Here is a 15,527-nt window from a genome sequence, read left to right as displayed (position 1 = left end):
GCCTTGGGAAAAGTGAATGTAAGAGAAAGGCGACTGAAGGAATGCTTGACAAACCAAAATTTTTCGCCTGCTGGAGGAAAAGTGTGTCAGAATGTGATAGATGAACATCCTTGGGGAGGGAGTTCCAGAATTTTGGCACCACGGTTGGAAAAGGACCCCTCTCTAGTTGCCACCTGTCTCAGAAGGCAGGGACACCCAAAGCAGGGCCTTGTGCCCTTAGTGGTTAGATGGGTTTGTATGGGAATAGGCAGTCTTTCCGGTATTCTGGTTTGAAGCTGTATAGGGCTTTAAATGTCAACGCCAGTGTGGGTTTCAGTTGTGAAGCTGCAAGGTCAAAAATAGGTTTATTCACTGTTGGAAAATTTCTCCCTCATTTGGGTTCTCTTTATTCCAGCAGAGGAAGAGAGCGAGGAAACAGCTGACAAAGAAAATGGAAGCTAGAGCTCAGGGGAGAAAGAAACCCAACTAGAGTGGAAAGAGCTTCAATGAGAGCTCAAGCCTCACTTCCCAAACAAGGGAGAAACCATATAAATGCTCAGTGTGGAACGAGCTTCAGGAACACTTCAGGCCTTACTTACCATTACAGAACCCAGAGAAGCCATATAAGTGTTCACAGTGTGGAGAGAGCTTCAGTCAGCACTCAAACCTAACTTCCCATCAGAGAATCCACATGGAAGAAACCATATAAATGTTCTGCATACAGAAAGAGCTTAAATCAGAGTGCAGAAGTTACTTCCCAACTCAAAATTCAGTAGTCAGAATGTTTATTGTTTGAAGATGAATAATTTTGGCAACTATTACTGTGCTATAATATTTGTGTTTTCAGTGTTATAAACTTTACCTTGATATCTAAATATGCTTGTAGTCTTATTGTTGCAACTGTATGACAGTCCAAGTAAGGGAGGTCTTGCTTGATAGTCTGAGAAACGATTCTACAGTCAACTCTGACATACATTTGATGGATCAATTTTGTATAGGTTCTGGTCAGTAGCTCTGACGTGTACCATTTAGAACCCTTCTCTTCCAGTACGAGATTGTGGGGGGTGGGGGATGGATAGACACACACACACACACACCCCTCTCCAAAGCAGCATTGTGTCTCTTGGTTGATGTTTCCCTCTACTCCACTCAGACTACAATGTAACAGGAACTTCTACAGGCCCTGAGAAGACAAAAATTTAAACCAAGGCTTGATGTTCTTAACCACGGGTAAAGGTCTGCATGCCTAAAACGATGGTTAAGAAATGGCTGCAAACTAGGATATGAAATCATAGGCTGAAGTGGTTTGCTAACCACGCCTTGGATCCAATGGAGTATTTCTGCAGATGCCCTAAGAGCAGCCTTTTGGTGGACACACTGGGCTGCAGCAGCCTATGCCTTTGTGATTCACATTGCAAACGTGAATGCCCATCAATTGTAAACACAAAGCTGCCTTAAACCAAGCCCGGCTATTGCCCCGTCAAGGTCAACCTCCTGTCCTCTGGCTGGCAGTGGCTCTCCCGGGTCTCAGATGTGGGTGTTCCATGTCACTTCCTATCTGATCTTTTTAAACTAGAGACGCTAAGGTGGGAACCTGGGACCCATGCCAAGCCGGAATTTTCCTACCCAGTCCCATCCTATTCCCAGCCAGTGCACCTCCCCTTTAAACTCCTGGGCTTCCAAGGGCACCATTCTTTCCCCAAAGAGTTGCAAGCTAGAATAAGAGCTCTTTGGTGGGAGAAAGTTAAAGAATCAGCTCCTTTGCAATCTCTGATATGGAGTAGAGATTTCTTTCAGGTAAAAGCTAACCTAGTACTTTCATGGAGTCTGCTGAGACGTTATGCTCTTTGGGTATTGTAAGCATCCTGTATTATAAGGCTTGGCGTGTCCTTTTTCAAAATTGATTTATTGTGAAACCATTATGAACGAAAGGCAGTAAATACTTAAACTGTGCATCAGCATAGTAAATAGAAAAGCAAGCCTGTGTTAAGCTTGAATATGGAAAATCCAGCCATGATGCCCAGGCATTCTCTCAAAGCAACCTCCAAGCTTCTTAGCAATTGGAGTGTTCCAGGGTGCCCCCCCCCCAATTCCCCACCACGTCAGTCATTATTCTGGACAGGTCTGAGGCAGAACAATACTCCCCCCCCCCCCCGCCCCTGGAACACCAATCCAGCCAACCTGTATGCACATTGCCCTGCTACAGATTCGGAGGCTTAGATGCACCAAAATGTTGAGAGACTGGAACATAATAATATTAGGAACTGGCTTATTGTATACAGATGACATCAGAAGCTCAGAAGGGGCATTTCCAGAAATGTATACACAGACACCAGCTCCGCAATTCAAAACTTGTGCAATCCTGGGGTGAACAACTCCCTATAACGGGTGATGGGAATCCTTTCTTCTCCACAAGCCCGTATGACACGGAGCTGCTTTCTTGCCTCTGAATCCAAAAGAGAGACATCGGACACTCAAAATTCTTGGAGACTTTTAATCAGTTTTGTACATTTGGATATGGCGCATTTGTTAAAACCCTGAATGGGGGGTGGGGGTGGAGGATCAGCTGGGAGAGAGAATTCGGCATGTCTTTCCCCTCGTTGAATCGTCTTCTGAAATAATCGCTTTCTTTTCGGTTAAAGCAGAAAAAGCTCCTTCCTCAACTGAAGTTATATACAAGGTTGGAGTTTCCTTTTTTCCGTAAGAGAACTAAACTTCAGAGCCGCCCCATCAAAGGTAGAGGGAAGCACATGGGGACAGGACGTTCCATATGCTAATGACTATCCACACCGGAGGCTTCTCGTCTGCTGCAAGAAAAGGTTAGCTTATCTGCTCCAGTCCAGAAAACCGGTTCTGGTTCTTCCAACTAGCACACCCCTCCAAAGCAATTTGTCCAGATCCTCTGCACATTCACTCTTCAACAGGCCACTTTAGGTTTCCCTCTCAAAAGATATAAACTGGATGATCTCTGTTCTCAGATACCGACTAAGAATACATATACTGTAAACCACCATACACTGTAAGCCACCAAGTTTAAGTATCATGGATTTTGCCTTCACCTTGTTTTCTGAGAATTGAGTTTTCTGTTCAGTTGACTGAATTCTCAGCACTTTCCGCAAACTACACTTCCCACATTGCCCGGGGAGGAAGTCACGACCATGAATATAGGAGACATCCAGTTTACGTTAACAGGTTAGTCGTATCATTTGATGTCTCTGTATTCCATTTCTTCTCTTCCAGTAACAGAAGATTAGATTCTGGACACACAGACACGCACACACACAAACATACAAATCCTCTCCTAAGCAGCATTGTGTCTCTTGGTTGATGTTTCCCTCTACTCCACTCAGACTACAATGTAACAGGAACTTCTACAGGCCCTGAGAAGACATAAATTTAAACCAAGGCTTGATGTTCTTAACCACGAGTAAATGCCTGCATACCTAGAACCATGGTTAAGAAATGGCTGCAAACTAGGATGTGAAATCATAGGCTGAAATGGTTTACTAACCACGCCTTGGATCCAATGGAGTATTTCTGCAGATGCCCTAAGAGCAGCATTTTGGGCTGCAGCAATGGGGGGCAGGGGGAAGCAATAAAGTTGTGCGGAGGCAGAAAACGTCCTATCCATAGAAACACTTTGTCGGAGCCAAGACCATAGTTTATATCAACCATGGTGAAGCATTGCAGTTGCACTGCGCAAACCATAATTAAGGCAGTTTTTCTCATCTCTGCTCTTTCTGCTGTCTCCCTCCACAAGCCCTGTGGAGCCAGGGCTCAGCCGGGGAAGCCAAAGCCAGGGATTCCTTGTATATCAGGTGATCTTAACAAGGGCTAAGGAAATAAGTCATGGCTAAGCTTTGCGTGGGTCCCGGGCAAGGAATGACAGGACACAGGCGGCCACGCCAAATGGCAAGCTCCCACTGGAAGGGCTGACCCTTCTGGATTTCAGAGAACTGGTTTTTCTTTAAGAAAAAGGCAAGTAGAACTTTCATCCTGATAAGCTCAGAGCTCTTTTAAAAAAAAACAGGTCTAAACAGGGCATACGCCCTGACCTGGATCGCCCAGGTGAGCCCGATCTTGTCAGATCTCAGAAGCGAAGCAGGGTCAGCCTTGGTTCGTAATTGGGAGACCTCCAACGAAGGCCAGGGCTGCAGAGGCAGGCAATGGCAAACCACCTCTGTTAGTCTCTTGCCATGAAAACCCCACCAGGGGTCGCCACAAGTCAGCTATGACTTGAGGGCACTGCACCACCAATTAGGATAGACAACTATGGCTGGGTGGGGTCAAGAAAACAATCCCCTTCACAAAAGCCTCTTCAGGTCCTAAGATGAAAGATGAAGAGAGAGGAAGTGGCAGGCCAGCATCTGGAGAACAACAGGCAGGAACAGAGGGATGGGTCAAGCAGGCAGGTTATTGGGCTACCATTGCTGTTTGCCAGAGCTGAAGGGAAGGCGCTCTTTCTTCCTTGCTTATTAGGGCCCCCTTTGTAAACACAAACCTTTCTTATCCCCTGAATATAAGATTACACTCAGAACATCCATGACGGTTACCGGCAGGCAGTGGACCACTGCATCCGTTGGTGGGACTTTCCTGGGTCTACATTTCGGCACACGTACCCCGAAGAGGAGACACCTTCAACAATCCTTTAAGTTGCCCAAGGGTGACAGTCACAATAAAATGGCTCTTCCTGGGACAGGGTAGGTGTGGTTTCTTTTCGAACCTTAAAAGTGTTTCATGCTACATATAAAAATGATTACATATTTACATATATACACACAAACTACATAAAATACAGGCCATGATCGAAGGGAAGAAAGTTGGGTGCCACCTTGTCAAGACGCCACAAAGAGCAAAAGGGAGGAACAAACTGACTTCGAGAATTCCATGCACCCAGGACTTCGAGTTCTGGAAACAGTCCCGATTGCTTGGGAAGCTGGGTGGTTCTTGGGCAAAGAGGGGAGCCAGCAAATAGTTCTCTCTTCCTTTGAGGTATCAACTCTCTCGGTAAGAGACACAGAAGGACGGGGACCCCAAATCCTCAAGGATCTCATAGACAGGCAAGATTCTTCAGGGATTTCCAAGCCTAAATAAATAAAGGCTAGAAAGTTTCTGTATAAGAATAGATTGAGGAACGGACAGCACATATCAGATAAAGAGTCAAATAGAAGCCATGGAGAACGAAATCTTTCTGTGTAAAAACCGAAGTGGTCAAATAACCTTGGGCGTCAATGCTTGGTAAAGCAGCAGAGGGTAAGAGGGTGTCTGTTCAGTTATAAAGTCAAGGCTCACTGAGTAAAGGAGTAAGAGGTCAATTAACCCCTGAGTAGCTGTTTGACAGAACAGGGGTAGAGCAAAGGGCTGAGGAACCCCATCCTCAAAACTCTTGGCTTTTTGGTAAGGTTAAGGGTGTCCTCGGACAAAGAGCAAAATGGACGATGGTTACCTTCAGACAGGGCTTTTTTTCAGCGGGAACACGGTGGAACGGAGTTCTGGCACCTCTTGAAAATGGTCACATGGGTGGTGGCCCCGCCCCCTGATCTCCAGACAGAGGGGAGTTTAGATTGCCCTCCGAGGGCAATCTAAACTCCCCTCTGTCTGGAGATCAGGGGGCGGGGACACCGGCCATGTGACCATTTTCACCGCGAGCAATTTAAACTTTGAAAAACTCCCCCCTTGTTCCAGCTGACCCAAAGTGACATCATTGTGCAGTCCTGAGTTCCATCATCTTTTTCCCCAGAAAAAAAGCCCTGCCTTCAGACTACCGGTTGGCTTACCTTTGATAGAGGGCAGAGGTGGGACTCAGGGACTCGGTAGTTTACAGATGGACTGAGGAGAAACTAAGTTAAGAGTCTTGCTTTCTAACCAACCTGCCGTTCAGCAGAGACGCATATAATTTACCCACAACTGATCACAGGCTGAGAGGGCGGTAATTACAAGGATCTGATGGGTCTCCTTTGTTGTGTATTGGCACAATGATAGCGTGACACCAAATCCTAGGCATTAAGCCTGTATCATTAAACCCACGTAAAAAACGGTGCCAAAACTTCTGCCCACCAAGCTGGGTTTGTTTTAAATAATTCGGGGGCGGGGGGGGGGGGGAGACACACCACATCACGGCCAGGAGCTTTACCTGGCTTCATTTGCATTATTAAGGCTCTAACTTCTTCAGCTGAAACAGGAGGCCATGCATTCGCGTCAGAAGATAAAACCAGCTGAGCGTTTGAGTCAACCGCAGTTTACCATCCGGAGCCTTGTCAGGTAGATATGCTGGTAGTCCGTACTCAGAAAGAACATGCAATTGCGTATTGAATCCATTGACTGCATACTTTTAAGCTATTCTGACTTTTTAAAACTTAGACAGGAGATGATTTCCCCCCTAATTAGGAAGGATTCTATTTCTCCAACTGCTGAGACTTCCAGGCTACTGAGCAATGAAGATGGATGAGTCACATATAGGGTCGCTGGATTTTTGGTTGCCATTATAGAAATAGGGAAGCATACCAAAGCGACTGCATAAACCCTATCATTATGTGGGTGGTTTCCCATTAACGACCTAAACACAAACTCTTAAGAGCCCGTTCGAGACCACTGGGTTGGATGAACAGTAATAGAAAAGTAAAGAGTCGAGAGCAGTTGCACACCACAAAGAGGGTATGGAAGAAAAAAGTGCGGGAGTAACAAAGGAGTAAGTACCTGTGCAGTCATCAAGTAACAATTTTGTAAATGCTATGAAGTCAGAAAGGTCCCAAGTAATCTGTAATCTGGCTTTACGAAATAAGGGGCAAGGGCAAAAGTGATTGCAAAAGATTGCAAAAGAGTGGGAGGGAAGGGATCCAATCCACTGGGAATTTCTTCTGGGCAAGCCGTAAAGGCAGCGGCTCCACTTCATTACAACAGGGCTTGCCCTGAAGTCCCCAGTGGATCAGGCCCCCCAAAAGAGCATGCGCAAAACCTGAGGTGCAAGGAAGTCAGGGAAAGAAGCACGACCCATCCAAGAGGAATAACTCCACCAGGACGGACAAGATTGACGAAGTGCGCGTGGTGGAGAGCCCAAGATAAGCACAGACCTAAAGAAGACAAAGCAGAAAAAGAAAATGAAAGGGCTCAACAATGGAGCGAAGAAAAAAACAAGAGTAGTGGGCTACAGCTCTAAGCAGAAACCAGCCGGAAAACAGGGAGACCCCACACAGCACGGAAGATGAATAACCAAGCAGGGAACGATGACAGAAAGGAGGAAGGCATTCTGCTCCCAAAAGAATCTAACAGGCCTCCAAGGATATCTGTTCACCTGGCCCAAACGTTAGGCTTTCACAGGGGTCATTTTGTAGAAAAAGAGCTGCAGGACCTCATTAGCATAACTCATTAGCATAAGCCACGCCCCTTGCCATCACTGGAAGTGTCTCATTGCCATAACTGATTTGCATGTGCCACACCCCCTGGCCTCACCTATCCTGGCTGTTTTAGACCCAATCCTGGCTATTCAGGGCCGAAATCGGGCCCAAATTGACAAAAAGGGGCTGAAAATGGCTGAAAAGGGGCCCAAAATGGTCAGAACTGGACCGCTGCTGAGCGGGAGAGTGACCCACCACCCATAAGAGACCCAATCCTGGCCGTTTTGGGACCAATCCTGGCTGTTTTAGGCCCGATCCGGGCAGAAACAGGCCCAAAATGGCTGAGTCAGGTGGGCGGGGCCACCTGACATGTGACCTCTTTGGAGAACTACCAGAACTGCGTTCCTGCGTGCTCCCCCTCAAAATGAGCCCTGGGCTTTCAAGAAACCTCCCTAACAGGAAGCCTATATTCAAGGAGAGGGAGACGACAGAGGAGATTTCAAGTAAAGTGAGAATCCACCCTTCTTTCTAATTACCAAAGCAGCTCTTCTCGTACCGTGCTCACAGATATACAGAGCGAAGATGGCTAGACAGACAACGGCTCTTATGCTCCTCCCCCTTCCCCGCCATGCATCTCTCTCCTCCTCCCCGCGCCCAATCAGGATGAAGTCGTGTCGGGCTCCTTTGCAGTTAATACTGTATGCTCCCTGCAATGGGGGAGACTAGAGCAGGGGTGTCTCTCTTTATAGATATTTGTAAATATAATATTTATCATATTGCATTGGGGAAAAAAATAAAACCTTAAAAAATAAAACGAAACACCGTGCACATGTGTGTGTGCGTGTGAGGGAGAGAGCAAGAGAGTCCATCCCAGCAGCAGAGGGCATTGGTTCCCGGCTGTCTGAGGCCAGGGCTAAGGAGGTGCTTCTCTTCAGCTCCAGGACATTATGTGCCCCACCCTCACCCCTGCAAAATCCCAGCGCGAGTCCTCGCTCCACAGTTTGAAACAAAGAAGCCGGTGGTAGGGGTGTGCCCAGGGTGGGGGAGCTGGTTTATTTTCGGCCCCGCCAACCCAGATCCGAGGGTTTCAAAGCAGCAGGCTTGGTCGTCCGTTCTGTCCATTCACTGAAAGAAAATACAAAAAGCATTCAGGTCCATTGTATCTCCGCTCCCCTCGGGAAACCTCAACTCTCCCTCCTCCCTGTTTGCCTCCACTGCCTGCCGTATCCTTTCGATTTTCCTCTTTCACCTGCCAGTTCTTTCCTTTGCTTGTTCATCACTGTCCTTACAAGCATTTAAAAGAGCGCTTGGAGGTGTTTCTCAGTACTGGTACCCAATAAATGCAATCAGTAGTGTTCTACCGAGGCTGAGATCACAGCTTGCCTAAGGCCACCTATTGAGCTCGTGACGTTGGTGACATCCCAACGTGGGGACCTTTTTTGATATGTAAACAAACGGGGTCTTTTGTTTATTTGCACTGTTCTCCAGTTCTGTTACCCTACTTCTTCTAATGGGAGGTCTCTGCAGTCTGATTCTTTTATATTCTGTAATCTGCCTTGAGTCTCAGTGAGAAAGGCAAGCTATAAGCAAAGGAAATCAAGAGCTTAGGGTGGCATGCATAAATCTTCCCCATCCTCCGTTACACCCTCAGAATAATCCCCTGAGGTAGTTTAGGATGGGGCAAAGCGACTGGCCCAAGGTCACTCATCGAGCTTCCGTGGCAGAGTGGGGATTTGAACTTGGGTTTCCTAGATTCTACAACCACTAAACCAAGCTGGCTCTCAGCCACCATGCTGTACTGCCTACATTCCCTTTGCCTCCTTGATCCTTCCCTGCCTCCCTCTCCGATTCCGATTCCAAATACAGCATCCACAAGCGGATGTGTATCGGGGGTGGAAGGTAAGGGATCGGGAGCTTGGGAGTGGATAGGACTACGAACATGTGCCGATATGAGAGGGAGGGGTGCTGTGTGCCATGCTGAGAACGGGAAGGGTGCTGATGGAAAGGGGAGGGGGCACATATACCTGACTCGGTGGCTAAAATTCAGTGTCCACTACCTGGAACGCGGCGCTGCCTGTGGGAGAGGAGAGACTGCTCAGCCACAAAGCACTGCTACGAGGACTGGACACTGCACAATTCGGTGGGCAGGGAGTACAAGACAAGGTGTTTCTCCTTGTCAAAAGCATTTTGTGAGGAGAAGAACAACGGATGCAGCTTCAGTGCCGAATGTCAGGGATACTCGACTGGGGAAGAGGATAGAACTGTAGCCCGGGCAAGACCAAGACATTTTGGTGCCCAGAGCAGAAGATCATTCCACAAATTAATATGGGCTCACACTCCTTTCAGATGTCCTCCTGTGTCTCTCTGCAATAAATGGGGAATTGTGGCCCACGAGACACGTCGCTTCACTTTCCGCTTAGTTACCCACAGATGCCTAACTCTGGCCTTATCGTACGACTGCCTCGGGCTTTGAGGATGTGCAAGTAGGAAGAGCGAAAGATGGTGGGCTGAAGTTGGGGGGAAAGAGCTGGAGCAAAAGTGGGCAGGGCTTGATTCCCACTGGGCGGGGCACATGGAGAGGTGGGTGGGACTCTTGAGAATAGGCGGGAGTCTCTCACCTGATTCAGGCAGAGAAGCCGACCTCAGTCCCGTCTCTTTCTGTAACTGAATCTCCTTTAGTGCAAATATTGATGTGGCTGCAAAAGGAGACGGAAAACAAGAAACGCTGAGCAAACGGAACAAACACCTTTTACTGGATCCACTCTTACATAAGATTTTGAGTGAGCATTTGAATCGCCGCTAGCTTGGGAGATAAGCCGAGTGGGCCAGGATCGGTACTTGGATGGGAGATGACCAAAGAAGTCCGGGGTCACTAAGCAGAGGCAGGCAATAGCAAACCAATGGCAAAATGGCAAACCTCGGCTTGTCTCGACTGGAACACCTGTGGATGGAGTCGCCATGACTGCAAATCAAGGGCACCCTCTTCTTCCAAAAAAAAATATGCCGGCGAAGATCATGGCGCCTGCATTTACAGTCTCAATCTAAAAAAACCTCTGTTTTTTCCAGTTTTCCAAATTCAGGCCCATTATGAATGTGTAAAAATGTACTCCACCTTGAGTTTCACCTGTACATTTGTCATCAGGTTTCAGTATTCAGTAAATTTAAGAAATTACTTAATATATATAGTACAAGAGCAGTAAACTATTTAAAGAATTTTTGACAGACTAAATTTAAACCGAGAAAAGTGTAAAAATAAATCAACATATTATCGACATCTTGACATATGGTCCCTTTTTGAGAGTGATAGGAGTGTTATTTTGTGTTTATTAATCTGTAAATTACCCGATTGGAAAAAAGAATCTCCACCACTCTTGTTCTTTGCTTGTTGTGAGGAAGCCTCAGACAACAATTGGCTCGTCTGAAGTGATATTACAGAACACTTACAAACATTCCATTAGCTCAGGGAACAAGCAACTTTCGGTGACAAAAGCGGCTCAACTTTTGTGGGAAAGGATATTTGTCAGTTTGGCTGGGAATGGAGATTCTCACAAGCCTGATGGAAGGAGGAGCTGTATATGGAAGACTACGGACTGGGAGGCAATTACAGAATGGTAGGAATGTCTGAGGCAAAGAAGCTGAGTGGCTGAATGAAAGAGTAAGAAGTGGACTGTTACACATGAACCTGAGTGTATGTTGGAGGGGGGAGAGGTGTACTAGAGATGGAGGTCTAAAAAACTGGCTGCAGAATTTGAACTAGAGAGCCAAAGGGCCATATAGGGTTACTTCGTTGGCTCTGACGGGGCTCCTCAAAGAGATTTATGGAGAAGTGTGCATGCTGTTGAGTCCATCATCTGTGTAGCATTGTGAGTCCACAAATCTAAGGGAGCAGCGAGGATGAACAAATAAGTGATGTTTAATTTCACACAGTGAACAGATTATCTGGCTGCAGGCTTCGGCTGTTTAAGCTTTTCTCTCTCTCTCCGCTACACGAACACACCAGAAGCAAAGATCTTCAAGAAACTAAGTGGGAGTTCACTGACTGAAACTGGCCCATGCCAGATATCAACTGATGATGGGTGAGGTCCCATGTTAGGACTGACAGATTACGCCTCGTCGACAATACTGCGGTCCCTCCTCATGTTCATATAATGTGTCCACACTCATGTCGAACATCACATCAACTTCTGTAAATGTTGCCCACCACCATCAGCCATGTTTCCATCCAAAGACTCCTTCCCGCCAGCTTCCCCCCTTCCCTCCCTCGCCTGCACCTACTGTCCGGGAGTTTGAGGACTCGCTCTCCCAGACTTTGGAAGAACAGGTGCCGCATGGCGTCATCTGCAGAGATCCGCTTCCTGCCCTCAAACTGCATAGGAAGAGGGGGGAGAAGGGAAGGAAAGAGAGAAAAAGAGAAATCAGTCCCAAGGGCTGGGTCACGTCCAACAGGTCATATGATTATCCCCTCCCATCTCACACCAGGAAGACAACCTCCACCAAAAGAGAACAGCTATGTGGCAACAACTCAAAATGTTCATATCAGAGCCCTGAACCAGGCAGGTTTGCTTTGAACTACGCTTCAGCCGCCAAAAAGGGGGTCTCTCTCTAGCCATAAGTTGCCACCTTCTATGCCAGCTGCAGCAATTCCACCCTGACAGGTGAAAAACAGACAACTATCTATCAAACGATTAACCTACATAAAGGAGACAGATACAGATGGTACTCTCACCATTCTGTCACACTTCTGATCATATATAACTGCCCGTGATTTGTGCCAAAACCTCCTTTCGACACTTGGTAGGATGATACAAGTGAGCAAGTTCGCCTGAGGTGAGATATCTCAACCTAGGGCAGGTGGGTTGTCCGTCGGGACTGATCTGTACGGAGGCTGCCAAGTGACACGGTGAATTTGATCACACAAATCCGCCTGATCTGACGTCGGAAGGAGCAGAAGAGCTGTAAAATTTTCCTCAGCGTTTGCAAGACTGTTACAGAAGGACAATCATCTCATCAAGCGGTTGCAAACGCATGCTAGAGGTTAACACCGCAAGACAAAGGGTCATCATTATTCACTCGGCAGGGAGAGAGGGCTTTGTGCCTGTGTCGATTTCTCTGGGTCCACAGTAGAGTTTGAAATGTCTTTCAACGGGTGGGAGTACAAGCCAAATGTATCAACGGAAGTGAGGCCTAGTACTCTAAGCTTATCAGCCTATTTGTGTGAAGACCCACTCCAGAGTGATCAGCAACCTGGTCAGAATTACAACCAAAAGGAAGACCAGAATAACGTCAACTGGGATTGCCTCGGGGGGGCGGGGGGGGGGACACTTTGTGAATAAACCTGCTAGCAAGAAAGTTGTAAGCAAAGAACAAGCTCAGAGGGCCTCAGTGTACCCCGTCCCTCAGAGAGAAGCCCTGTGAAGAGCTAGCATTAACGGGTTCTAGTCGGCCAAGGAGCTGGGAAGTGGCGTGACAGTTACTTCTGAAGGCACTTTGAGCAGGTTCTCTGGAGAAGCAGCAAATGTGTGCTTCCAAACAAACAAAAACTGAGCTCCTTCTGTTTCCGTTCCAGGGGATCGACGGCGCAAGCTTCTTGCACCAAATACAAAAAGCACAGAACCTAAATGATCTTTGAGGACCACCACCTTTATTGCCACCTAAGCGTATGAAACATGAATCCTGATTTATTAGACGCATTGGTTCTTTGAGGCAGGCAGGGAGTCCCTAGCTACTTGTTTTGCCAGCCGTTACAAGGAAGGTTTTCCCCTTGCTGAGGTTGGAGAGGACACCAAGGGATTGGGGTCCCAGAGGAGAGAAGCCCCCCCCACCACGAACGCTCACCTGCAGCAGCTTTCCTAGGAGGTCAGCCCCGTCATTGTCCAGCCTGTAAGGTCCCAGAGAGACAAGGAAAATCAGCCTAGCCATCTCTTGCCAGAAACTTAGGCTCTGCTTCCCAGAGCTTTGTGAGGCCACTGCTAACCATCTTTGCAGCACTTTTGCAATGTGACAAGGCCCTGACCTGGATGGACCAGGTTCAATCTCGTCAGATCTCAGAAGCTAAGCAGGGTCGTCCCTGGTTAGTACTTGGATGGGAGGCCACCAAGGAAATCCAGGGTTGCTACGCAGAAGCAGGCAATGGCAACCCACCTCTGTTCATCCGTTGCCTTGAAAACCCTACAGGGTCACCATAATTTAGCTGCAACTTGACAGCACTTTCCACTACTAATGCAAAAAGGGGGATTTAAGAGCTGGGAAGGACACGACTGTAGAGCCTTTTGCCTGTATTCCTGGACAGCACAAAGTAAGCCAAGTACATAAAAGTAGCTGTCTTTGTGATCAGGGGCGTGCTGCAGGGGGCAACCAAAAAGCCCTTGCGGGCTGCATCTGTTCCTAGCCGTACTGTGAAAACAGGCCAGTAGAATTCCCACAAGAGTGAAAGCAAATTTGCCCGGACCACACAATGAATCCGTGGCAGGGGTGGGACACAGCGGCTCCTGCACATCACTAGTCTACTCTGGGAATAAAGCGAAGGCTTTCCAGGACAGTGAAATTCATCTGTTTGTCTGTCAAGATTTAGCCTGGTTCCTTCCATGAGCTGAATTATTATAGCGTTTTAGCACAAACAGCAGGGATTCCAGAAGGAGTGGGAAATGGGTAGGTTGGTAAAATGGGTAACAGGATGAAAGCTGGGGAACTAACAACCCTGACTAGGTTGGGTCTGTGTGTTGTTGTTGGAGGGGTGGAATCTTTATCCTTGTGGTTTCTCCCAGCCACCAAAGACTCCCTCTGGGCTCATCCTGACACTATCCAGGTATTGTGTGAAAGCAAATCTCATGACTGGCCTAGCTCCATGGGCCACCGGTATTTTGAGCTCCTGGATTCTCTCCCCATGCCCAGCCCCAGGAAAAGCCCTAGCCAGAGGAGAGGGGCCAGGACACAGACAGCGGTGCATCCAGTCCTAAAGAAACCTACTCTGGACTCAGGGAACCTGAGTAACTACCCTCAAATGTCAAATTCCTGTGAACAAGTGGTGGCCGGGCAACTTCAGAGATTCCAATGCGGTTCCAGGTCTGGTCATAAGACTGGAACAGCCTTGGTCGCCATGGTTGGATGCTCTGTGCTGGAAAATGGACAGGGGGAGGGCGAATCTGTGAATTCTCCCGGACCTCCCAGTAGAGACCATCAATCATAGTATCCTTCTAGACTGCCTTTTGGGGTTGGGACTGGGAGGCACTGCTTTGCAAGGCTTTCAATCCCTACCTGAATGTAGGTTTCAGTGTGTGTTGCTGGGGCAGTGCAATTCCCACCCCCCACTTGGCTTCTTGCCGATGGGGTTCCACATGGTTCTATCTTGCCCCCTATGCTTTTCAACATCTACGTAAAGCCACTGGGAGAGGTCACCTTGAGCTTTGGTTTGAGTTGTCACCAATATGCAGATGACACTCAGCTCTGTCTTGTGCTTTCAGCAGATCCCAGGGAGGCTACGGAAACTGTTAGAGTCAAATGTTATCAGTCGTATCTTGTAATCTGCTCACTGACAGTCTGAATTTTTTAAATCAGACTTGTAATCCGCTCGAGTCCCAGTGAGAACTATTAAAAGTCCCAGTAGACTAATAACGATAGCAGCAGCGACCTCCATGACTGCAAAAATATGCTTAATATTATACGAGCAATGTCTGGCATAATGTCAGAAGTGCCAGACACTATACCCCCCCTACATGTCTGCTTATTAGTAATTATCACATCTCCTTCAAGCCATGTGTTGACACTCACCTTGGAGCGTGGTTGATAAGGGCCTCAGGGCGATATTTGGGGTAATTATAGGCTCGGAATTCCTCATTGGACAGGATTCCAGGCCACGTCTCTTCGTTGGGTGTCCCTGCCGGCGCGAAGGAAGAGGGAACAGAGATCAGCAGATCATGTGGACACCCTGAACAGTAGAACAGTGCTTTCGTATTTTAAGACTCAGGCTCAGCTGTCAAGGGACTTTCACACCAGCACTCCTGTTTTCTTTCACTAAAACTCTTGCTGAGCTAAGAGAGAACTATTCGTGCTTCCTGGATGGGCTTGCTTTGTCCTTCTGGAATCAGAGGCTCCGACCCACCCCATTCAAATGCAGAATTTGCATGCTTGCCCTCGGTTCATAAAGAAAAAGGACCTGGGGTGTGGGGGGAGGGAACAGATCAGGGCTGTCTAACAGCCAGAAACCAGGATCTTGAT

At 47.6% G+C, this 15,527-nt stretch overlaps 1 protein-coding gene across 2 annotated transcripts in view; it reads right to left on the bottom strand.

Moving 5' to 3' along the window:
* Nucleotides 1-2,459: 2,459 nt before the first annotated feature.
* CDK16 (cyclin dependent kinase 16) overlaps nucleotides 2,460-15,527 on the bottom strand; it is a 76,664-nt gene continuing 63,596 nt past the window's right edge. For both annotated transcript variants that reach the window (XM_055003233.1, XM_055003234.1), the window contains 5 exons: nucleotides 15,081-15,186; nucleotides 13,149-13,191; nucleotides 11,589-11,679; nucleotides 9,932-10,009; nucleotides 2,460-8,438 (listed from right to left, as the gene is read on the bottom strand). In XM_055003233.1, the coding sequence (XP_054859208.1) occupies nucleotides 8,401-8,438; nucleotides 9,932-10,009; nucleotides 11,589-11,679; nucleotides 13,149-13,191; nucleotides 15,081-15,186 (356 nt within the window). In that variant the 3' untranslated portion in view covers nucleotides 2,460-8,400. The remainder of the gene's footprint in view (nucleotides 8,439-9,931; nucleotides 10,010-11,588; nucleotides 11,680-13,148; nucleotides 13,192-15,080; nucleotides 15,187-15,527) is intronic.

Source organism: Eublepharis macularius, chromosome 19, assembly GCF_028583425.1.
Source record: "Eublepharis macularius isolate TG4126 chromosome 19, MPM_Emac_v1.0, whole genome shotgun sequence".
Taxonomy (NCBI): Eukaryota; Metazoa; Chordata; class Lepidosauria; order Squamata; family Eublepharidae; genus Eublepharis; species Eublepharis macularius.
The sequence above is the reverse complement of the archived record's forward strand: the minus strand, read 5'-3'. Positions and strand labels throughout refer to the sequence as shown.